The sequence below is a fragment of the Lutra lutra genome, chromosome 13 (assembly GCF_902655055.1).
Source record: "Lutra lutra chromosome 13, mLutLut1.2, whole genome shotgun sequence".
NCBI lineage: Eukaryota > Metazoa > Chordata > Mammalia > Carnivora > Mustelidae > Lutra > Lutra lutra.
Window position 1 is genome coordinate 87,853,955 of NC_062290.1, and position 25,333 is coordinate 87,879,287.

Consider the following 25,333-nt stretch of genomic DNA (forward strand, 5'->3'; position numbering starts at 1 on the left):
GGGGGTGCTGCATGAGAAGACAGCCATCTGCAAGTCAAGGAGACAGGCCTCAAAAGGAAACTAACCTACTGACACCTTGATCTTGGACTTCTAGCCTCCACAGTTGTGTAAGCCATCGGAGCTGTGGCGGCCCAAGCAGACCCAGACACCAGGCCCAGCCTGAGACCTCACACACATTCCCTCATCTATGAGCCCTGTTTGATGGCTGTTCTCAGTCCCACTTTTCCCGACGGAGGAGACTGGCTCAGAGATGCCCGGTTACTGGTCGGAGGACACACAGCTAGGGAATGGCAGTAGGAGGGCTCCAACACAGGCCTGGAGGACTCCAGCCAAACCTGGGGACTTCCTGCCCGTAGGGTCATCAGGGTCAGACTGAGAAAGGAAACTGCATTCCTCAGTCCCAAGCAGCAGAAAAAGGGGGATGGCAGTCAGACAGGAAGAGGCCTTGACCTCTGCAGTCCCGGCCCACCCTGAGGGCTTAGCTCAGTGCCCCAGCTGCCTCCTGCCACCCCCAGCTGCTCCAGGAATGCAGGATGTAAGGGGGGCCTTGGGACGAGCTGGCTTCCCCCCAGCTTGGCCTCCTCCCCCCACACCTCCCCCCACTTCCTGGCAGCCCCCAGAGTGAGCAATTCCAGGCCCAGCCTCCAAGTTAGAGGAAGCAGAGAACTTTCTCACAGTCCTCAGGGTAGAAGGAAACTCCTCTAAACCCAGCCGCAGGCTGCCCTTTCTCCCCCCCCCTCCTGCCCACAACACCCGCAGCCACCCAAGGGGCTCCCCTCAGCCTCCCAGGTGAGTTCCCAGCTGTGCCAGGCACAGGGCCAAGAGCTCTCCCCAAACCAGCTCATTCAGTCCGCCCGGCAATCCCACCGAGCTCAAGCTTGTCATCCTTGCATTGTGCACAAGGGGAACCCACCCTTGACCTGGGGTGGGCCCGCCAGCTCAGCCATGAGCCCGGGAAACCTGGGGAGGGCAGAGCTGGGCCAGAGCTGGGGTGGGGAGGGAGGAAGAAGGGAGGAGCGGGGCGGGTGCCCAGACCAGGCAGCCAGAACCCAGATGGCCTCCGCCCAGCCCTGGCCCCACAGCCCCAGGGGATCTGGGAACAGGAGGCCTTTTGTGGGTGGCAGGGCCTGGTCCAGGTGACAGGGGCTGGCTCAGCTGAAGACCCGGTTCCTCCCACATGACACATTCCAGAAAGAAGGCGGCTCTGCAGAACAGGGAGGATGGGCGGACGAGCAGAGTCACCACAGCAGCCCAGCCTCCAGGCGTGGGTGCCCATGCTGTCCACCCCCAGCATGGGAGACATGCTGGGCGGGGAGGGTGGGGGTGGTGGCCTCCTTCTCCTGCCTGCCCCAGGCCGGGTCACAGGAAGGAGGGTCAGGTTTCAGCACAGGCTGTTCCTTCCCCGAGGGCACAAAGACCCTCAGTGCCCCACTGTCCCCATTTTTGATCAAACTCCTTACGGCCCTGCAGGGCCCTCCAGACCAGACCCCAGGGCCCCCCAGTGCATTGGGTCACCCTCAGCAGGGCTTCATGCAACTCCTCCTCTAAACTGTCCCCACCTCCGAGCTGCCCTCCAGGCTGCCCTCCACACTCAAGGCTAGAAAGCACCTCCCCCGACTCGAGGACCATTCATCCTTCAGGTCTCAGTGGAGCCCTCAGCTCCTCAGCTGGCCCACTGTCTGCACACACAGGGTCAGCACCCACCCCCCAACACACACCCGACAGGCTCCCGGGGCGGTGCCCACCCAGCACCGGGCACAGCTGCTCCTCCTGCTTAACGTCTGTGGCCTCAACAGGGCTGCCGGCCACACAGGGGCAGGACCCGGGTCTGGCTCCCTGGGTGCAGCCTCCGCCTGACACTAAAGATGTCCACTGAATGAATGAGCAAGCGGAAAGAGACCCCATTACTTTCCAGAAGAGAACACTAAGAAAGGCCATGAACTCCCAGGCTACCCTATAGGTCAGGGTGAGGCAACAAATGATACAGTCAAGTAAGTCTTGGGGTGCCTGGCTGGCTCAGTCAGTGGGGCATGCAAATCTTGATCTTGGCATTGTGGGTTCGAGACCCACACTGGGGGTAAATATTGCTTAAAATATTTAAGAGAAATTAAACAGGGCGCTGGGTGGCTCAGTCAGTTAAGCATCTGCCTTTGGCAGAGGTCAAGATCCTGGGGTCCTGGGATCAAGCCCCACATCAGGCTCCCTGCTCATCGGGAAGCCTGATTCTCCCTCTCCCTCTCCCCCTGCTTGTGTTCCCCCTCTTGCTGTCTGTCAAATAAATAAATAAATAAAATCTTTAAAAAAAAAAAAAGAAATTAAACAAGTGAATAAATAAGTCATTACACCAAGCATCAAGTGGACTCTCACCGTGAATCCGTACAAACACCCAAAGACCGGGGAGGGATTCTTATCCCATCTCATACAGGCTCAGAGAGGTAAACTGGTCTCCTCCTAAAGTCATGCTGCTAGGAAGGGGCAGAATCGGGACTGTGATTCTGGGCCCCAGGGCCCAAGGGCTCAACAACCATACCCCCTCTAAGAACAATTTCCTAAATTTTCTCCGAGCGGGACAGAACTGTTTTCTTCAAGGAAGAGAGTTAAAAGGTGACATCGCAGTGGCTTCCTAACGACCCCAGTGGGAAACGGAGAACAGCTCCTAGAGCAGGGTTGCCGCACCGTACTCAGCCACTAGGTGTCGCCACTCTGCGCATACCCCAGGCCACGCCCCCCGCCCTGCCCCGCTGCCGCCGCCACCGAGCCCAGGGGCCCCTCACCATTGTTGCAGTGCCGGATGCAGTCCTGCAGGACCGCCTGCCACTTGTCCTGCTCGGCTTCCGTCATCATGCAGAAGTAGTAGTGCCGGGCAGAAGGGTGCCAGAGGATGAGCGGGAACTGCGTGGGGCACTTGAGGATGGGGGTCGTGCCTGATTTTGACGAGGTCCCTGCGGAGACAGCCCCCTGCAGTTTCTGGGGCGAGGGATGAGGCGGGGGGGGGGGGGGGGGGGGCGGCAGGCGACGGGACGACGGGGCGACGGATCCCCGGACCCAGCTCCCAGGGGCTGGCTGAAGCCCGGAGAGGGCTGGCCTGTTCTGGGCTGAGCAGCAAGTCAGTAGGGAAACAGCATGCTTCTCTGCCACTGCAGCCCAGCTAAGGGACCTCAGAGTCCCCAGGCATGTTCGGACCCATTTATCAGAGCTGGCACTGCACCCGGGGAAAGGCTCGCCAGTCCGTGCCTACAGCACAGGGAGCACGGGTCAGAGAGGCCTCAGGCTCAGAGGCAGAGCACTACCTTCTTGGGTTTCCCCTCAAATTTCAGCTGTGGAGGCCAAAGAGTAGCTTAAATGTCCCAGGAGGAGGGAGGGTTGGGGGGCGGGGGACAGAAAATAAATAAAAGGATATTTTTCTCTACTTCTTCCCCATGGATATTTGAGATCCAGAGAGATAAGCGGTCCCAGGGCTAGGACCTGGACCCTGTTGATAACACAATGACAGCTCTTCTTCTAGGCCTGGCTCCGCATCCCTGTGTGGGGCCTGGGGGCACACAACACCTCGCAGGGTCTACACAACACCCCAAGGTCAGTCCTCCCAGTGCCAAGTTGCGGGAGAAGACACAACAAAAACAAAGCCAGCCTTGGGGCTGGAATTCAGGAATGCTGGGCTTTCTCAGAGCCCTCAACAGCACAGGGCGCTCTACCCCTAAGCCCTGTGGGGAGGGTGGGACACAGGCTGCCCCCCAGATCGGTGGCTCCCCCACCCCCAGGTTTCCCTGGGATCACCTGGGAGACAGATGTGCCCCGACAGGGTGGGATGGAAACGGGATACCTAGAACTCCTCACCAATGCAGTACTGACTCCAGTTTAGAGAGTCACCTGGGTCATCTGCTCCAGGGATCTCACAAGGCCTCAGGGAGGTGGGAAGGGCAGAGAGCAGGACCCCACGGCATAGCTGTGACTCTAAGGCTCAGGAAGCCGGCATGCAGCAGGGAGCCAACACCGGCCCAGGCCCAGTTCACTGGGTGGCCTCAGGCAAACCCCCTCTCGGCCTCCCCTCTGAGGGCACGTGCCATCCCTAGAGGCCTGGCCACTCTCTCTGCAAACGTGGAGCCTGGAGCTCTGTGATCAGGGTTGCCCTCTCCCCCACCACCTCCTGGGCCTAAGCAGGGCATCTCAGCCTGGGATGGGGTGCGAGGGCTCATTTACCTGGTAAGGAGTTGCCAACGAGCTCCAGGTACTGGTCCACGGAGGTGAGGATTTTGTAGCCGGCACTGTTGATGACAGCCCGGGGTGGGACCTGCCGCTCGTAGGCCTGAGGAAGGGACAAGAGAAATGGCCGCTGGGGGTTACAGCGTGGCCAAACCTAAGCCCCATTTTCCACTAAGGCTCCAGGGCCCTCTCAGTGTGACCTGTCTGACGCAGGGGGGAGGAGGGGAAGGGAGAGGGGAGGGGGAAAGAGGAGAAGCCTACCCACCGCAGTGATTTGAGACCACCTGGTGTAATGACCTGCGTCCTGGCCAGGGGTCAAATCCCGGCTCCACTGAACACCGACTGTGTGACGTGGACACTAGGCTCCTTTGCCTCCTATGCTTTTGTCTCCTGATCTACTAAACCAGGGCGATGACAGCTCCCACCCCACAGGCCGAGTGAGGACAGCGTGAGATGATCGATGTAACATGACTGGCTCCCCGCCTCGCAGCCAGCCGCGGTGAGCATTCCCAGCACTCCCGCCCCTGTTAGCAGCAGCCCCCACCAGCTGAGTGTGAGTGTTTACTACACACCAGGCACCGTGCTAAGGGCACTGCACTGCTTCCTTCCACAAATTCCTCACCATCCAGTGGTGGGGTAACATTGTCAGCCACAAGCTCACAACAGCCCGTGCTCAACTGAGGACATGACCTGGTCTGTACGCCTCCTGGCTCCAGAGTCTTTGACTATTACCCTGTATCATCCAGCAGATTCCTAGGTTCTGAGCCCCCCACAAATCTGCTTTGGATGAGAATTAGGTCTGGACACTGCTTTCTTACACCCAAGCGGCTAAAAAGGGTCTCTGTCAGAGTGGCTTGTACAGCAGGGCTGCCATGCTGCCTCTGGCCACTAGGTGTCACTACCCAACACATTTTTTCAGAACAGCACAGGACCTCCAGGGCACTGATTTGCAAAGTGTGGTCCTAGGTCCCAAGCACCATCAGCATCACCTGAGAATTTGTTAGAAGTACAAACCATCAGCCCTGCTCAGACCTCCATCAAACTGGGTAGGCCCAGCTTGTGCCATACACCCTCCAGGTGGCACCAGCTTGAGGACCCCTGCCAGGGGCCATCAGTCTGCTCCCGACCCTGTTTCTGTTTCTTTAACCCTGATTTTCCTTAAACAGAGGACACTCAGGCCTGTCCTTTGCTACTCTGGGGAAATGTCTGGGAGAAGAAATGGGTCTGTGGCTTAGCCAGGGGAGCTTCCCCAAGGGCCCAGGGCAAAGATAAGGAATAATGGGCAGGAAGAACACTTCCCCATCAGGCAGCAGGTGGCCGCGGGGCGGGGGGGGGGGTGTGTGGCAGAGGAATCAGGAAGGAAAAAGATGGGATCACCACCCTGGGGTAAGTGGGGGAAGGGAATGGCCAGACTCCTGTGTCAGCAGTCGGTTGTGACCATGGAAGAGCAAGGATGGGAGCAGCTGGAGAGCTGCAGGAAGCCCAGCCAGGAAGGAGGCTGGGAGGGGTGGGGGGTGGAGGGGAGAAGCTCCAGCCCTGGCACTGGAGGGACTGGACAAGAATCTGAGGTGGGTAGGAACTAGTGGAGAGTTGCTTCCAGGGGGAGGCAAAGTGAAAGGCGAGCCCCAGGGCTGGGCTGTTTAGAGGAAGCTAGCGGAACAAGCAGGCTGGGCATGGGGGCTGCGGAGAAGGAGCAGAGCAGGGGTGTGGTTGGGGGGGGTGATGGGGCTCACCACTTTGTTCTCGTAGAGCACCAGCCCGTAGTTGTGAGGCACGAGACTGAAGCGGTTCCTCCACTTCTTGTTGTCCTCCTGGTACTGGAAGAGGTTCCCCGAGAAGATGATGCGCTCATCCAACGGCACCTGCGGGTGGGGTGGGGTGCGGAGTGAGGCCCGGCTCCCCGACAGCCCAGTCGGCCAGTGGGGCTCCCCCAAGAAGGGGGGGCGCTGCTGAGCACATCCCTCATCCCAATCTCCCGGAGTCCTCCTCTGAGGCAGGGCTGCATCTTAGCCACGTGGCCGAAGAGCAGAGTGAGGCTCAGGGCAAAGGGGCTTCCCCGAGGTCCAGCCAGAGCCACCGTGATGCCAGGACTTGAACCCGGGCCAGGCACCAGCATTTGGGGCCCAGCCAGGACCAAGGTCTCCCACTCTATCCTGGCCCTAGAACCTTGGGGCGGGTCTCTGGAGCCCACAGCAGGCTGCTTCCTCATCTACCCACCACGGCAGCGCGGTGGCACCAGCCTGATGGGAAATGCCCACAGGCCAGTAGAGTGAAGGCTCCGGTGCCTGCTAAAGTCTCTTTCCTGCTCTCGCCTCAGTTTCCTCTCAGGGTAACAAAAATTTGGCCAAGGTGGCTGCAGAGAGCCTCCCCTGGCTCTGACCGCTAATAAGATGAGCTCCGTGAATTCAGGTGGGGTTGGAGCGGACCTGAGTTTGGAGGGTTCAATGTTGGACCAGCATCCTGGCAGACAGATGACCAATGTGAGCGGCAGAAACACCCAGACCTTCTTTGCAAAGCCCTAGGTTGGACTCCCCCTCTGACTCAGTGTGATTTCGGGCCTGTCACATCAGCTGTCTGAGCCCCGGTGTCCTCATCTGTGACATGAGGACGGGGACAGCAGTGACTTCAGCCCAGTGTCTCGAGGACTCCATGAGATGTCGTGTGCAGGATCGCACGCACCTTACAGGCGGTCTGCTTGGCTCACAGTCCCAGCTCCCGTGACTGCGCTGGGACTCCTGAGACTGTGTCAGTCTTCTGGCTCCACAAGCTGACTTACTTGGGGAGGAGGAGGGGTGGCCGTGCCTGAGAGCTGAGAACGTGTTTCCTGAGAAACCCCTCACCGGGAAGTTTCAGGAAAGGGAGATACAGAGGCCACAGGGGGCAGGCTTACTCCTGGATGGACGGAGTTTCAATAGGTTCTAGCTGTTCTCCAATAAATATGGAGCCTCTTGCAAAAATAAACACGCATCCGATTAATAACGGCAGAAAGTATTAATATTAACAGTGCCTGACCCTCCCCAGCTTCCCCGCTCCGCTTCTGCCCCCGTAGCTGGAGTCAGGTGGGAGCCTTGGTCCCAAGCCTCCTGCCCCCAAGGCCTATGTCTTCACAGGGGCCCCCCTCTCCCCAGCAACCTCCCCACTACTCTTCAAGGGGAAATGCCAAAACACTCTTGGAAAACGAGGGCCCATTGTACTCAAACAATAGTACCCCGGGACTGCTTCCTACCCGGGGATAAAAATATTTACAGGAAAAGAAAATGGTCCCCCCACCACCCCTCCCCACAACGCCACCCCACTGCATACAAGTGGGCTTTGCCCAGCCACAGAGCTCTCCTCAGTGGGCTATATTTAGACAGGGGCCTCCTCTCAAACCCAGCTCTCAAATCCCCGTCTTTTCTGGAAAGAAAGAGCAGACAGTTCTCCTGACACCCTGGTGAGACCCCTCGCTCCCCCCGCCCAGGGGCCCCCCATCCACCCCATTTGGTCCTCCTTCCAGCTCAGGGCAGGATCCCCGCCTCAGGGGCAGCCCAGCCCCCCCACCCCACCAGAGTCCACCCCCAGATCCAGGGGCAGCCCGTAATGGGCGGTTGCTTGCGGGTTTGGGTTTTATTTTTAAGACTTTCAAATGGCGGAGTCATGTTTCCATTGGAAGGCCTGCAGGAAATGAAACGGAACCTGCCAGTCCAGGCAAAATATTTTGGACGCTGCCAAGTTCTCCAACGCTGCGCTGGGGATCTTCGGGGGGGAGGCGAATGGCGACCCGGGTTCCCACGGCCCGGATTCCAGCCCCAGCCCCACCGCCCACGCTGCAGGAGTCTGGACAAGCGGCTCCGCCTCTCTGAGCCTCCGTGTCCACATAGCGGGTGTGGACAGAAGTAGAATCCCTCAGGGCGATGTCCTGCCCGCTGGATGAGCGGTACCCACACAGCCCAGCTGCTATTTTTAACAGAATTTCTGGTTTTTTACTATTACTATTGCTACTCTATTATCATTTCTAATAAAAACAACTGACATTATGATGACCATTAACATTCGTATTTCTATTATGATATTAGCCTGATTTATCACAATGGCCAGTTTCCTAAGGGGCAAAACGGGACCAAAAATCCCTGCTTTGGGGGGGTTGGGGGTGGTTTCCTTTTACTCCTCTTACTGACATGTCACTGTGGCTTTCCTACAACGGGCACTAAAGCGTTACTACAGACGTCCCCCCTGCAGTGACTCTCAAGCCTCGCCCATCAGACCCCACCACTCACTCGGGTCACTGGGACCCCAGCTGTCTGGGACGCCACACAAGAGGGCATGTGCCAGACAGCCAGTGCGGGCCACACCTCTGGGCACCACCTCGGCTCTCTATTGCCACAGGATGGGGAGGGGCCACAACACCAAGGGACCAGACACAAAGGGTCCCATGACGCTCCGAGGCTCAGGCGCGTAGCCCCGGCCTGCCCTCTGCCCCTGGCGAGAATCGAACCTGGCTCGAATCCTGCCTCCGCCACCCTGGGCGACCCACTGAAGGCCCGGCTCTACACGCCGCTCTCGCAGCCTGATGGTCTCTCCTTCTGGCAGGTCCTCAGCAGAGACGACCCCCTCCCAAGAGGCCCTGGTGGGACCGCCATGACAGTCTACTGTCTCCTGAGTGTCCGTGGGACCAGTGCGGCCTCTGCACCTGCCTGGCTCCGTGTGCGGTCCTGACTATGGGCCCACCTGTCTCCCCTCAGGTGATGCCTCCAGCTGTCCCTCCCACTGAGAAGACACCAAAGGGTAACACGTGCCAAAAGCCAGCTCCAGCCCCTTTGGTCTCAGGATAACAGGACACATTTTCCACTACTTGGGTTTGGGGGAGGGTGGGGACAAGAAGGAAAGAATCCCAACCCTTCCAAGTCTGGGGCCTTCGGAGGCTCTTCTGCTGTAACACCTCTGCGACCCCCAGACTGGTCCCTTTCCGCATAATCTGAACCCCACCCGGAGGCCCCAGGACATCCCCACCCCGTCCCTAGGCTGCCCTAGTGGTTCTGGGTGTCCATTCACATGCAGAGAAACTGAGGCTCAGGAAGGTGAGGTGGCGGGCTGGAGGTTACCCGGCAACTCGGGACTTGCGTGTCTTACTAACCCCACCTGCTCCCCTCATTCTCTCGGGAGTCGTCTCCACAGCCCCCCGAAGGAGGTGCCCACCTGTCAGGGTCAGGAGACCAAGCCCTGATGGTTGACTCAATTGCCCAAGCCAGCAGCTACCAAGAAGCTCTGGGCCCGGACCCCTGAGTTTTCCTCCCCCAGACCACAGCGTTCCGGCCTCCTTCCTTCCCCTACAGTCCTTCCCCTGCCCCAGAAGCCCGAAAACAGGCTGACCCGGGCAGCTGGGAGGAAGCCCACAGGACTGGGTGGGGAGGTGCGATGAGGTGGCCCAGGGCAGCTTTGGAGCCCACCAAGCACGGAATTCAGCCACAAAGGACCAGAGCGGCCCCACTGAGCTGGCCTGGCTGACCTGGTTTGGAACCCTGGTAAGGGATTGGCTCAGCCGGTCCAATCCCCCAGAGGGAAGCTGGTGGGCAGACACTCTGTCCCTGGGCCATCAGCCAGGAGCAAGTAGCCTCTGGGCTGCTGCTGGGCCACTCCGGGGCAGGCCACCTGCAAAAGAGGTGGGGCGGGCACCCTTCCTCCTTGTCACCATTCCCTCTGCCACCCCTGGGCTGTACCGGCGGGGGTTGGGGGGGTAGAAGGTGAAGGTCACTGAACAGGTATGCCCTAGATCGTCCCTAGGCTGACTCAGAGCCCCCTGTACCACCCCAGAGGAGCAAGGGTTTGGGGGAGCACTGACCCCAGGTCCCATGGCCCAGAGGCTCACCCCATAAGCTCAGGCCTGGGGCCGCTGGCTTCCAGCTGGGCACTCATGACCGGTGTGTTCCAACATTCCCTCACCTCCTTTCCACCAGTCCCACCCCCAGCCCCACTCGGAGGCCAGTCTCTGCCGGGCCCCTTCCCAGGAGGCCTTGTGTGCCTCCTTCAGTCTGTGCTGACCCGTGGGCTGCAGTCACAGCTTCCACTCCCACAACAAATATTTACTGGGCAAACACAATCCTGCTAATGACAGGCTAATGACACGGTTGGTGATGCTGACACTATGAGCCAGCGCCCACCGAGCACCTCCCCTGCTCCAGGCGCCTGGACGACTAATTCTTTCACCCTTACAACTCTCCGCGCAGGTGTTCTCACCCCATTTCACAGATGAGTAAACTAAGGTCCACGAGGGCAGGTCATTTGCTCACGGGCATTAGGCCTTAAAGAGGAGTGGCCAGTGGCGCCTGGGTGGCTCACTCAGACGGTTAAGCATCTAACCATCTTGAGTTTGGTTCAGGTCGTGATCTTAGGGTCCCTGTATCGAGCCCCACATCAGGCTCTGCTGTCTGCTTGAGGATTCTCTCTCTCCCTGTCCCTCCTCCCGCTCTCACGGGCACATGTGTACACAATCTCTCTCTCGAACAAATAAATCTTTGAAAAAAAAGTGGGGGGCGCCTGGGTGGCTCAGTGGATTAAAGCTTCTGCCTTCGGCTCAGGTCATGATCCTGAGGTCCTGGAATCAAGCCCCACATGGGGCTCCCTGCCCAGCTGGAGTCTGCTTCTCCCTCTCGCTCTGCCCTCCTTCTGTCCCTGCTCGTGCTCGCTCACTCTGGTACTCAAATAAATATATAAAATCTTAAAAACAGACTAAAACAGACGCTAGGTGGGGCCCCTAGAGACCATGGAGGCAACAACGGTAAACTGAGGCCCAGGGACAGGAAGCCACTCGCCCAGGCCATGTGGGGGCCCGCCCCGCCCCCGGCTCAGCACCTCTCACCTTGCGCCAGAGCAGCTGGGCCTGCGGCAGCCCCGTGCCCTCGATCTCGTGGCGCATGCTGTTGAACAGGGCCACGCCATACTGGTCCTCATAAAAGCGGAGGAACTCCGTCAGGATCTTCCCGGTTCTCTCTGAAAGGGAAGAACAAAGAGGACGGTGAGGTCGGCACAGTTACCGCGAGCAGCAGCCATGCCCCAAGGAGGGGCATCGGCCAAGCTCGCTACCGCCGGCTGGTGAAACCGCTGGCCCAGGCGCTCTCCTTTCACCTGCCCCTCCTTCCAGGCCAAAGCGCGGCTGCATCCCCTGCGCACAGGGGGTGGCCCTCCCGCCGGGAAACCGGCCGATGACGGTGACAGAGAAAACACGAGAAACCGACAGACGAGTGAGCCTGTCAGCCTGGGCCTCTCAGCTACCAGGCGACCGCAGGCAGAGACCAGTCAGGGTGTGGGGGAATAGACACCTTAACTCGGAGCCCAGGGTGCCGGAAATCGGGAGGCCCTTTCTGGAGGGCAACTGGTGGCTGCACGTGCAAATTCTAAGGGCTCACGTGGGGCCCCAGATGCCACGCTCACTCCTCAAGGAATTTTCCACGGAACACCTCGCCGGGGAGCAGGTGTAATACTCAGCCAGGCGATCAGCAGACGCGAGCCAGGCGCGCGTGCACAGACACCGGTTCCCACCATTACCTGTGCACCTGGGACAGGAAGCGGGTGGGGGGACCGATGGGTACCACCAGGGCGAAGGTGCTCACACCTGGCCACGTCAAGAAAAGCGAGTTACAGAACCACGTGCTGACTGTTACCTCATTTAAAATCACTCCTGCTTGTGCCTCAAAGTTATTTATGCCTGGACATGGAGGAAAAGGTCCCAGAAGGCAGCACGCCCCAACTGTTCCGCGTGGGACCCCTGGCTGTGGGAATGGGAGGGCCGAGTGGATTGCATGTACTTCTTTCTTCACTTTTACAGCATTTGAATTATTTTACAACCGTAATTCCTTCCACGATTCAAAAAATAAATAAACGTTCTAAATTAACTCATCCCCCAAGTTAACCACCTTTTTGCTTCCACGGGCCATTTGCTTCTCTGCTGCCAAAACAGTTTCTGAACAGAGAAGGTGACTCTTGGGGCCTCCAGGGCTCGCCCAGCACACACCAGACGTTCAGGGCTGGCACTGATGAAGTGCCAGATGAAGAAACTGAGGCCCAGGGAGGGCGATGACCCATGACAAGGAGGCCCTCTCCTTGGAGAGAATTCCTCGTCCCGAGAAGCTGCTGCTCAAGTCCCAGTTTCAGGGTCGTGCCAGCTCACCCCAAGGCTCCCCTTCCTGGGCCTCCGTTCCCTGCACACTAAGAAGACTAGACTCTGTGGTGGACAGCAACCCCCCCCCGCCACCGCCTCTGCCAGTCTTGGGATTCCAGGTTGGAAGACCTGGTCCTTTCTCAAAGAAGGGGCTGATGAGATGCCATCCCTCCTACGGCTGGTCTCTGCTTCCCAAGAGCCACCCAGCTCGGACAGCATCTCGTCTGATCTTCTCAAGAGCCCTCCCTGTGCGGTGGGGCTGGTGTGATTCCCATTTTCGAGAAGACCCGGAAGAAGCACTGAGACCCAGAGAGGTTAAGAAGTCACAGGCTCAAGGTCACATAGACAGTGGGTGGTGGAGCTGGGGTGCAGCCAAGAGGCCCCGCTAGGAGGTGGTAGCCGGGGAGGAGGGCTGAAAGCATGCGGCCACGTCCCCATCCAGGGTCACAGGCAGGCTCAATCCCTCTACTCCCTCTGGAAGAGCTCAGCCCACCAAGGACCCCCCTCCCCCACTCCACAGACCCTGCCTGTGGTCCTCTTTCCCGGAATGAGGTCATGGCTGTCCAGATTCCAATATGGGGGGGGGGACAAATGAGGAATTTGCTTTGAATGCCTATTTTTTAAAAACCATAAACAAGCAGAACTCTCACAACGACCACGGGAATTGTTTTGAAAATGATGAGGCAGGACTGGGAGGGGTGGGGGGAGCCGGCAAGAAGGGGTAAGAAATCGGAGGGGAGCCCAAGAGAGAAGATGGGATGGTGGGAGACAATAATACTGATAAACCCCATCATCATTCCCATCATTGTGGCTACCACCTCCTGGGCATTAACCTGAGCGGGCAGGTGGATAAGTCCTGCAGGCAGGATCCCAAAGAATATTCATGAAATCCCTAAGGAGGCATATTATCATTTTCTCATTTTAGTGTCGACGCGGCTTGCAGACCCAGGACGGGAGAGCCAGGGTCTCAGCCACCAGGCCAGGCAGCCTCAGCCCAGGGCTCTGTCCCAACTCTGCCACAAGCAGCCAGACACCCAACGGGAGACTCTTCCGCCATGAAGGATCTCGAGGGTCCTTCAGCCATAGCTCTGGGAGGCCTGACCAGCCCCTAGTACGCCCAGCCTCAGAGCACGATTTCCAGAAGCGCCAGAATCTGCCCTGACCCTTGAGAAGCCAGACCCAGGAGGAAGCTGCTGTCCTGGGTCAGAACTCGAACCCAGGTCTGCCTAAGCCATAGCTCAGCAAAACCCAGATACTGGATCCAAGCAGGGGGTGGCTAGGTTTAGAAGGCGACAGGACTAGACTGGGGAGGAGGAGGGGAAGGGCAAGGTAACATCCCATTATCCCATCAGGTGCACCAAGACCCCGGGGCAGGGGGTGGGCTATAGGTTGGAGAGGAAGCTGGGGAGGAGGCAAAGACAGAGCTGACAGGCTTGAAGTGTCTGGGCTGAGAAGGGCCAGGTGGGGTAGGGGGGAAGGAGAAAGTCCCCTGTAGCCCTCCCAATGGGGTGCGGGCAAGTTATCCAAGTGAGACTATGGGACCAGGGTCCAGGAGTGGAGGGCACAAGGACCGGCGGGCCGGGGTGTGGGGGTGGGAGTCCCCAGGCAGAGTGGGGAGAAGTGAGAGGGTACGGGCTGAAACGGACAGAAAACAGGAAAAAAGGCACCCTGTACCCCCAAACAGACGGCAGCAGCCCTGACCCCCGCTTCACCCGACTGCAATGACAGGCATGCCTCACTATCCAAACTCGAGCACGATATAGATCAGGATCTGTTCTCCAATGAACCCTTTGCTACCTGAAATTCCAGAACCAAATAGATCATAGAGCAGGGTCTCTACCCAAACTTGCTCTCCCAACTCGGGAGCCTAACAGATCGGGAGGCTCGTATCTAAGGACCGACTGCACACCACAGAAGGTGGCCCCAGCACCCTTCTGCGCACCGCTAGATGCCCTCTGCCCCCCTCTTGTGGCCTGTCATGGGCAGGTGCTGAGCAAGGGGGATGTCTACTTGCCCGTTACTAAATGTCCCCTCTGCGCCAGGCCCCGCAGGGCTGGGGAGGCTGTCAGGCCAGGGGTCGGGGACATCATTCCTCAAGGGAGTAAGGACTCAAGGAGGGTCCCAAGCAGTGCCAGGAAACTGGGTGCACTCGGCCCAAGTTCGGCCAAGGGAGGGCTAGAGAGGGAAGACTGGGGGGTGGCGGCAGGGGGTGGTGGCCAGAAGGGAGCAGGGCCGCAGGATGGCTTCTTGGCAAGGGTCGCGCTGGGCACATTCTTGAGGGATGTCCTAAGACAGCTTGGAAGGAACTGCCTTGTGCTTGGTACAAAGGAAGTACCACAGGAAGACAGAGGATGAGGCCTGCGGCACCAGAGGGGGCCTAGGATCGGGGGCTGGAAAGATCTCAGAGAGGCACGCTGGGGAGGGGGTGCAGGGATAAAGGGCTCATTGGGGAGAAGCCCTGAACTGTGTCCCCAGCGGCCTGTGTGGCCGACCCTGCTGGAGGAGAACCTGGATGGGAACCACAGTCCTGGCTTCTCCCACCGGCAGAGCTCTGAGATCAGGGCCCGGGAAGCCCCTTCCTGTCAACATCGCTCAGCACCCCAGGTCTTCTTGCCACCCCACAGCGGCTGTCTCACTGGAGCTGCCCAGGGATTCTTACGGTTCAAATCCCCACTGCAGTGTCCCTGCCTGGGTGTCTATGGATGGTCCCCCAGGCCCCGGGGGCCCCTCTCTCCTCCACACCTGCCCATACCACCTCTTCCGTCTCATTTCATGGCTTCTAAAGACACCACGTGCCATGGATTTAGGGCCACTGAGACCAAAGCTCACCACCCCAAAAGGCACACTGAGCCACAGAGTAGGAGGGGCTCACTGGAGGTCACACATCCAGACTGAGGCGGTCAGGGTTCGACCCACAGCCTGCTGACTCCCGCCCACTGCCGGTTCTGACCACGGTCCCCACGGCCCCACAGAGGTCCAGCAGGAACCTGGCTGTGGCTCCATCCCCAGAGGCAGGGCCGACCCCGGGGGTCCAGGGCCCAGGGACGGCTGGGAGCTACAGAGATGCTGGCATGGAGCAGGGTGGGGGCATGAGTTCCCACTCTGTCGGCCCCCAGCCCCAAAGCCACCTGGCCCCCTCAGCCTCAAGTGGGGAAGGGAAGCTTCGTCGGAGGATCAACTGCAAACCCCAGGAGGGTGGGCCTGGCACAATCACGTGCTGTGGGACGGGCAACGTGACGGGATAGCTGGGCTCAGGACGTCCCTAAACGTCACTAGGATGTTACTATTAACCACAATGGCGCTCGGCTTATCACAACAATGGGAAAGAGACTGAAATTTTTATTAGCAGATATAATTTTTATAACTTGAAAAAAATCCAGGACTTTTTTTTTTTTTTTTAAAGAACCAGGAAAAGAATCACAAAATAATGACAATGATAGGTATATCTTCAGCGGACAGGCCAGACAAATGGAGAGCCCACCAGGAGGAAGCAGGGGCTCAGGTGAAGGTAAGGGGGTGGGAAAGCCAGGCCAGGCGTGTGCGAGAGGCACACAGGAACCCCGCTTCCCACCTGACCTTGGACAGGCTCCCCCGGCAAAACCCGCAGCCTCAGCTTCCGCCCAGGGTGCATCACTACCCCCTTCCCCGCACCCCTCTGCCAGCATATCCTGCAGAATTCGGCGGTAAGCTCACCCTACTCAGACTCAGGGCCCTGTGCACACGCTTGGATTCTTCAAATGGGCCCCAGAGCTGAATAAAACCCTCCTCTTCTCAGGTGTATAAGCCAGTGCTTGGAACGATGCACAGCTCAAGAAAAGTCACTCCACTTGTGGGTCAACAAAAACCTACTGAGCATCGCCATGGGGTGGCCATGGGAAGCACCCACCTGTGGGGTCCTGATTCCCTCTTTAGCCCAAGAAGGCCGCCTGTGAATTCTGGGAGGGGACCTGAGTGTCCCAATCCGCACCCAGACACCGCTGGGCTCTGGGACCTCAGGGGGCCGCCGCTCCCTCCCCAGCACCCCCATCTCCCCATGAAGACGGCGGTATGAGGGTAGCGGGCTCCACCTGACTCAGGACTCAGGGGCCATGCACGCACACACACTCTCACGGGGCTTGTTTTGGGGTGAAGCCTTGCAGCCAGCTAATGGAATACAGGATCTTGCATCTGTATCTCTGTGGATCTTAGCATGACTCTGCCCCCAGATAACTGGAACCCTGTCTCCAAGGGCTGCCCCTTTTGGGACCATCAAGAGTGACCCAGTAGGCACCCCTTACCATCGAGGCCTCCTAACTCTGCCCCCAGTCTACCAGGTATGCCTATCACTAAAACCTTACCTATGTTGAACAGCCCACTGAACCCTAACAGACACTGCTACCCCACTTTACAGATAAGGAAATTGAGGCTCAGAGAGACCTGGTGACCTATTCAGAGATGCACAGCCCAGAAGGGGAAAGAGGTAGGTTTCAAAGCCTGTACAAAGCCTCCACCCCATAAAGCTTCCTCATCCAACAGCCTCCCACATAGCACCACAATACAATTTCCAAAGCCCTGCCTTGAACTTTCTTCTGGGGTCTTTGCCTATTCCCAAGAGGAAGGCAAAGCACACTTTACTATCCCCATTTTACAGATGAAGAAACTGAGGTTCAAAGAGGCAAAGTGACTTTCCCAAGGTCACACAGTTGACAACTGTCAGAGCCAAGACTGAAGCCTGGGGTCTCCAGCCCCCATCTGGTGAGCCCTGGTGGGGAGCCTTCACACCTACTGGATCCTTACCTGTCCCATCTCCTATGGGCCTTAATTGTACTGTAAAATGGGTGGGTGGGTCCCTGTTGGCTCAGCTGATTCAAAATCTCAATGATGATCTAATCAGTGTTGCCCTGGCCCCAGGAGCTGACCAGGATGCTGGCCTCAGCATCTCCTTTGAGCTGCTGGTGAGTCAGCTCTGAGTGGGAGCTGACCACAGGCCTCTCAGGCTGGACAGAGGGACTGGGAGAGAAGTTGGGGGGCAGGGGCAGGACTCAGCATCAATGCTACCTAGGTACAAGGCACCATCTCTACTGGGCACATGGGCTCTGGGTCCCAATGCTGGCTCCGCCACCTACTAGTTGTGTGGCCTTTGCCAAGGCACTTCCTCTCTCTGAGCCTCTGTTTCCCACTCTGCAAAATGGGACAACAGTATCGGCCTGACCAGGCTATAAGAAGATCAAGATCAATGAGCTAACGGGCATACAGCACTTGACCCTGGCGAAGAGGAAGCACGTTGCTAATAGGGGCTCCTACAGAGTACCTCTTGTCCGAGTTCCTGTAATTCAAGGAGGCGCCCTTGAAACCCCCGTGGCCCAGCTGAGCGACCCCTGGCCTGGCCCGGCCCCAGGACCGGCACCAAGAGTAGCCACAGCAACCGGAAGGACGTTAATCTCTGATTTTCCAAAGTGACAACATTAAGGGTCACACTGCTTCCTGCACTCAGAAAGCGGGGACTGGGCGAGACTGCGGAAGGCCCCAGGGTAGCCTTCAGTCTCCTGCAGATTCTAGGGGGTCTGGGAGATTTGGCCCACTGTGCAGATGGCAAAACTGAAGCTCACACAGGAAAAGGGGCTCATGGAGCTGAGGATGACAGAAAGGCGCACAGGGCTGCCCCAGAGCCAAGATCATCCCCTTCATCCATGACTCGGCCCTGGGGCAGGTGGTGTCTGGACCGGTCGAACATTTCAGACGAGAAGAGCCAGGACCCCTGCCAAGTCCTCCAGCTAGGAAGCAGCGGATGCGGGATCTGAACCCAGGCCCGGGACCCCCTCCACACCAACCATGGAGCCCTGGGATAAAGAGGGCGATCTCCAACTGAGATCGTGTCAGCCTCATGCCAACCATGGGGGCTTCATACTGGGCCCAGCCCTGGTTTGGCCCCAGCTGAGGGCAACGTGCCCAACCTGTTCCTGGCTCATCCGGTCGCTCCAGCAGGGCCCCAGGGACACACCTCCCCCAGAGGCCCGGCCCGGTTTCAGAGCTGAAAGAGATTTAGCGACAGAAACCAGGCAGGCAGCACCCTACAGGGCGGGGCCGGTCCAGAACCTGCCTACCTGGTTCCCAGTGCTCTGGGGAGAAGGCCCCCGGTGGGGGCAGAGGAGGAGGTAGCCAGGGACTCAAGTTTCCCTGGGTCACACAGTCATCCAAAGTACCACCATCTCCATCATCTACCTAGGAGAGCAGGGGCAGTCTGCAGTCCAGAGAGGTGGCGACACTCTCCTACAGTCACACAGCATGTCTCCACAGAGCTGGGTCGGGGCGCCGGGTCCCCAGGGCCTAGCCCAGGGCTCTTCTACTCAGCCCCCCTGCTATCACTACAAACACATCCTGGTAGCAGCCGAACATTCGGCACCTCTACACCCAGCGGGGTGCTCCGTGTTTGCACGTGTCATTTCATGTGTTGTCCCCACTTCACAGAGGAAGATGCTGAGCCTCAGAGAGCTTAAGTGACTTCTCTGAAGACACACAGCTTGTCAATGACAGGGACCCAGAACAGCCCGATTCTACCACAGAACCAGAGTCTGGACAAATCCACCTTCCCCCCAACCTGCCAGCCTCCGGAAGCAGGGGTTCCAGGCCACACGGGCCCTGTGGGTGGCCGCGGTCGGAAAGGCTGACATGGCTCCCGCTCAGGACCTGTAATCAGGGGGGAAGTCAGGAGGAGGGGGTAATGACAGGCTCCACTGGCTGGCAGAGGAGGGGGACTGGCAGACCGCCCATGAGAAGAGCCTGAATTAGCAGCCGGAACCCCGCAGAGCCAGAGCCAAGAGGGGGTTAAGTCAGCTAAGCCTTCCCCACCCCACTAGCCTGTCCTTGTTCAGAAGGGAGACAGCAGCCAGAGAGGGCAAGGGACCCACCCAGGGTCACCCCACAGATAACCATCAGAGAAGGAGTTTGCTCAGAGCACCTATACAGCAGCAGCAGGTCCCAGGGACCCCACTCTGGGCCTGAGAGGATTCCCAGCCCACCCATGCCCTACTCCCCAGGGCGAGGCCATCAGCGGGAGGTGGACTTCCTAGCTGACCTGGGGCTGGTCAAGAGGCTGGTACAGCTGAGCCCTGACCCTGTCACCAGTCACTGCCCCCCAGCCAAGCCGCTCCCACCCTGTGCCTGCCCCAGCCTCCAAACTTCTACCCACTTCCACGCCTGGCTCCTTCAACTCCCGCGTACAGGAGTCACAGGGTCTTTTCATTACAACTCTCTCCCTGAACCCGCTCTGCCCAACAACCTTCCACGGCTCCCACTGGCTCCCACTGCCTTCCGGACAAAGACTGAGCTCCTCAGGAGGCCCTGAGGCTCCTGCAAGCTCTCCCTTGCCACAGGGTCCTACTGCGGGCTGTGCTCCAGGTCAGGAACACTCCCACCTCCTCCTCTAAGCCCACTTCTCAGCCCCTCCACTGCACCGCTCCTTTCCCTAAGAGGCCCCTGGCTCAGTGGGTGCCCCCACTTACTTCCACAGCCCACAGTGGGTAAAGGCCCGTTCCATCAGACTCCCCTGGACAGTAGCCACCACATCTGGGACAGGGTCCAGCACGCAGCAGGAAGCTCAAAGCGAAAAGCCAGAGGCAGTGACCCAGAGCCACGCTGCCCCCCGGCCCAGAGCCACCCTCATTGAGCAATAAAACTCCCCCAACACACCCCAGAGATCCCTCACACAGAAAGGGAGGCTTCAGGTCCCAGGAAGGAGAGGATAAGGGTATGCACAGCGCCGTCCTTCTTGCTTGGGAAGGTTGACTGCTACCCACGAGGTTCCCTCCCTGCCAGCCTCAGGTGCCCTGAAGGGACCCTCTGCTGGCCACCCTTTCCCTGGGGCCAGTTATTAGGAAGGAAAAACGTGTCCCTATAAATACAGCAGCCCACAGCATGCCAAGGCCCAATCGTGATAATCACCCGATGGCGTGCCAGCTCCGTGTGAGGGACTCCATGTGAGAGATCAAAACAGCCCGGTGGCCTGGGGGGAAGGGGGGTGTCCTATTATTACCCCAGGGGACAGAGGAGGAGAGGAGAAAGCACAGGGCAGTGAAGCCGCCTACCCAGCATCCCACAGCCAGTAAGGCACAGCACTGGCTGCTGATACCCCGGGAGACTGGGGGGGGGGGGGCTCACCCATCACCACATTCTCGGCACCTGCTACGGGGCCCGGCACACCACGGCCTGCAGACGCTACACTGCATCAGATCCAGGACCCATGAGGTTCTGAGCCCCACTTCCTTCCCCAGGACCCACCCAGGCCATTTCCTACCCACCTCAGGCCCCCACCTCCATGCTTTCACCTGCACCTGCCCCCCGGCAGGAGCCCCTTCCCCCTCGCTGCCACAGTCCAGTCTCAGCCAGCCTTCCAGGCCCCACTCAAGCGTCTCCTGTGCGGCCCATTTGTGCATATTTATAACAATAACTGGGGCCTGAGCTAATTATAACAATAACTGGGGCCTGAGCTAATGCCTATAGCCCCCAGCCCGCCATCAGGCACAGAGGCAGCTGCCATGTATATTAACCATCACCATCCCCATTACTGCATTTAACCCTCGCCCGGATTTATTCTCCAGACTCCCCACTGAGCGGGGAGCCCACTGCGGGGCTCGAACCCAGGACCCTGGGATCATGACCTGAGCCGAATGCAGACGCTTAACCCACTGAGCCACCCAGGCGCCCACTCAGATTTAGTCTTAAACCCATTTTCTAGATGAGCCCGGAGAGGGGAAGTGACTTGTCCAACGTCACACAGGTAAGAAAGAGTGTGTCCGCTCCTCTGTCCCGACACCTGGAAGTGTACAGAAACAGAGAAAGAGCTTAGAAACCTGTGGAGTCTCTCTGCCAGGACGTTCCCCACCCACCTGGCAGCTGCCATGCCCAGACGTGGCACCTTGTTCCTTTGTCCCCAGCGCCCCGTGCAGCACTGGCTTTGGGAGAGAAATGTGGGTTTCTCACGGAGGCAGGTGTGTTCCGGGGCCAAACTTGAAGCAAGAAGCAAACCCTGAGCTCAGAACAGTCTCTCTGGGCCTCAGTTTCTTCATCTGGAAGATGGGCATACGGTTTCCTCACACACACACACCTCAACTGGTGACAAGGGGTCCTCGGGAGATGCTGGCTTTGGTTGCTAATAGTCAAAGGGCTGGGTGAGCAGTATAAAGGTAAACCGCTCTTATCTTAACCTTTGGCACCAACAGAACCTCTGCCCTAGAGTGTCCCCTTATTAATGGCCAGTGACGTATGCTTACAACAGGCCACGGCATCTGGGGAGGGCCTGCTGAGAATGAAATCCAAGCTCTCCATTGGACGAATGGGGAAACTGAGACTGGGGCCATGAGGAAGGAGCAACAAGAGGTCCCACAGTCCTGTCTGTTGCCCAGCTCCTCGTGAGAGCAGCGTGAAGAGAAGGAAGTCAGGGGAGTTTAAGGCCTAGATGAGAAAACGAGCTCTGGTCTTGGGGTCTCCGGCCTCAATGCTCTCTTAGAGCTCCCCCTCGGCCTGGCCATCTCCTGCTCCTCCTCCCCACGCTCGAACGTCACCTCCTCAGAACCCCAGACAGGCCCAGGGCCCTCAGCCTCCACCACGCACACCCCCTACCTCTCACAACTGCTGTGAAAGGCTCCTTCCGCCCCGCTCCCCACACGGAGACCTCGTTCCCACCGTCTCCCCGGCCCCCAGCTCGTGCCTGACAGACAAGTGCTGAGTGGGCAATGCGTCCCCCGAGGGAAGGCCATCCAGGGTCAGGTGGTGAGCCCAGGAAAGAGGCTGAGGAGGGCAGAGACTGGCTGGGGAGCTCCCCCACTACATCGTGAAGGCAACTTTGGGGCAAGGCAGTGGGATTTCTCCCCAAGCTGCCTTTAAAGCTCTTCTCAGTTGACAAATATTTAACCAAGGCTCAGTGACCCAGGTCTGCTGGGGAAGAGCATCCTGGGAGGCAGGAGGGCCTGAGGAGGAGGCAGGTGGCTGGAGGGAGCCCCAGGGAAATGCCAGAAAGGAAAAAAGGCCGACTGAAGGCCCGCCCACCCGGGGTTGCCCTTTCCTTTATCCCTTGGGCAGCTCGGTGGGAGGAAGTCGATTCCCTTCTTGACACAAACAGGGAAACAAAAGCCCTCTGATCCCCTCCAGGCCCTCCCTCCCTGCTCAGCGGCACCCGTGCCCACAGCCTGCCGTTGGCGGCTTGTTCTGGGAGCCCAGAACCCAAGAACACAGCGCCAAGCTGCAGAGGGTGGAGAAGGGGGCCAAGCCCTCGCCCCCACCCCAGTCAGGCCAGGACGGGGCCTCCCCACAGCCACCCTGGGCCCACGGCAGGGGCCCAGCGCTGTGCCTGCCACGGAGGCCACCACTTCCACGCAGGGGAGCAAGCCTCAGGCTCCTGCACTGCCCATGGCTGAGGCCACCCCCCAGGTCCACAGAACCAGGACACAAGGATCAAAGGGAGGGTCAGAGGCAGCCTGGAGGACCCCAGAGCTCCAAGATGGCGGCAGGAAGGCCAGCCACCTCCCACTGTGCCAGCCCTGTTCAAACCCACCCCCCCAACCTCCTGCCCCAGGACAGCCCTGGCTTGGGAACCAGACAGATGCAGAGCTCTGTGCTCCAGCAGCCTCGCCTCTGGGCCTCGGTGTTCCCCTCTGTGCGCTGGAACACTTGGCTTCTCTCTCTGACAGTTGTCGTCAGGCTGGGCAGAGAGGCAGCTGATCTAGGATGGTGATTTTGTGAGCTCTAACCTCCGGCCCCTCACACCCACTCACCCATTCCTGTGGCCTTCTCAGCAACATCCTCCGCCACCTCCACTCCCTTCTTTTCATCCCCACCACACCCACTGGAGCCCTTGAACCTGGGGCCTGGCCACCTGTCCAAACTGCCCCCAGGCCTCAGGGCAGTGGTGGCAATACCCCACGCCAGCCCAGATGTTCCTCACCGCACACCTGCTCGCAGCCCAACGTGCAGGGCACCGAGGCCGGACTGAGGACTCCGGCACTCTCGCCATGGCACGCCCTGTCCTTGACCTGTTTGAGAACCCACCACCGACTCTGCCCTCAGTGCCCAGACTGGAGCTGGACCATCTTGAGATGGCCAGGCAGGCCTTCCTGATGGGGTCCTTCCTCCACAACCCCCGGGGAGTCAGCATCGCCACCCAGCCCGTCCCCATCGGCCTCTGAGAGTCAGGAGCTGAGGACAGGACTCAGCCTGATGGCTGGATGGCTCAGGGCCATCCGAAATGACTGCTTGGGGCAGAGCCAAAGTCAGGTGAGGGTCTCAGGGGCTCTAACGTGGTAGCCAAGAAACGTTTCCTATCACCCTCATTTATCAACCACGGGGCAGAGGGAACTGGACAAACCCCCTGCCATCTAATGAGGGAGACAGATAGTCACAAAACCTAAAATGAGCACGGTAAACCTCCAACTGGGAACAGCATGGGAAGTTACAGGAACCCAGAGGAAGGACAGCTAACGCAGCTGGTGGGGTCAGGGAAGACTTCCAGAAGGAATGGTGCACGGAAGCCATGAAGACAGGCAAACCATGTGAAGGGAGAGGGCCAGGCAGTGAGGGTGTGCCAATCAGAAGACACAGCAAATACATAAATTCAGGTATTCGAGAAAGCATTAATCCATTCCACAAATATTAAGGAATACCTTCTGTGTCAAGAAGAGTACTTGCACAGAACTTCGTGGTGTCAAGCTCCCAGAATCAGATCTTGATTTAAATACTGACTCCACCACTCACCAGCTGTAGGACCTCGGGCATGTGACTAATACTCTCCAAGTATTAGTATTAGTACTTTCCTTGGGTGTAAAATGGGAGAACCAGCAGTACCCACCTGGCCAGATTATCCTATGGATCCAAAGAAATGAGGAACTCTATAGATCCTGACAGAGAGGGTCCTGTATAATCAATAACAATAACAGCAAATAGAAAGAAGTTCCATCTGCCTGAGTGTTGACGGCCAGGAAATGTGTTCAGGTGGGTAGGGTCTTTCACAAGCTCAGGGGTCCCATGGTGTGTTCACCTGTGCAAATGGCAGTGTTCCGTAATGTGTGCCACGCCATGAAATGGGGACCGGCAAAGGGGAAACGAACAACAGCTACTCGGTCCCTCGGGGGCCACTCAGGGGATGGGAAGGTGACATGCTTGGGGTCCCATCTTTCTGGGCCCTCATCCCTCAGAGGTTAACTAACCAGAAAGGGGAAGCAGTGACAGAAACATCAATGAAGATTCTGAAAGCAAATACCCAACAAACCACACACCGCTAAACCTCAGGCAACCCCAGCCCCTCCACTCCTCGGCACTGCAGGAAGCCTCACAGGGTGGACAAAGCTAAGGGACTGGCAGGCTCAGTCAGAAGAGCATGTGACTCTTGATCACAGGGTCGTGAGTTTGAGGCTCACACGGTGCAGAGATTACTTAAATTTAAAAAAAAAATTTTTTTTTAAGCTAAGGGAGAAGCTAGATGGAAAAGTGCTTTGACCTCCACAAAGGCAAGACCATGTGTTTTCTCTTGATATCTTGTAGTTATACTTCTCTCTCTCTCTCTTTTTTTTTTTCTTGTCTTATTGCATTGACTGAGATGACCCGATCAATGCTAATGAAAATACCTCTAGAGTTTCAACATCCAGTTTGCTCGGGCTTGCTCAGTATGTGATGAAGGGCATGTAAAGGGCTGAGTACCAGATAGGGGCTGCTAAGAGAAAGGAAGGAGGACTTAGCTCTTCTCCCCAAACAAAAAAGCTGGAAAATTCCCTGGGAAAACAGATGCTGGGGAAACTGAGCCATAGCCACATCCCAGCCCAACTGGAACCTGTTCTCAAGCGACCAAGCAAAGACAGAACTCCAGAGGGCTTTCTATTCAGATGCCCCATGTGGGAGAGGTAATCCCAATAGATAGAGAGCTCCCTGTCACTGGAAGTATGTAAGCAGAGGCTGGACGGCCATAAGGAGGGGGTAGAGAAGACTGTCAACAGGAGGAAGGTGAGCTGTAAAAACACAAACTTTGGGACC

The 25,333-nt window shown here is 58.2% G+C and overlaps 1 protein-coding gene across 1 annotated transcript in view; it reads right to left on the minus strand.

The window, feature by feature from the left end:
* The window catches only part of NIBAN2 (niban apoptosis regulator 2), a 51,429-nt gene that overhangs the window by 8,603 nt on the left and 17,493 nt on the right, over positions 1–25,333 (minus strand). Inside the window, exons 2-5 of the mRNA XM_047699907.1 lie at positions 11,039–11,169; positions 5,937–6,065; positions 4,201–4,306; positions 2,775–2,942 (exon numbers count right to left, since the gene is read on the minus strand). Of these exons, the coding sequence (XP_047555863.1) occupies positions 2,775–2,942; positions 4,201–4,306; positions 5,937–6,065; positions 11,039–11,169 (534 nt within the window). The remainder of the gene's footprint in view (positions 1–2,774; positions 2,943–4,200; positions 4,307–5,936; positions 6,066–11,038; positions 11,170–25,333) is intronic.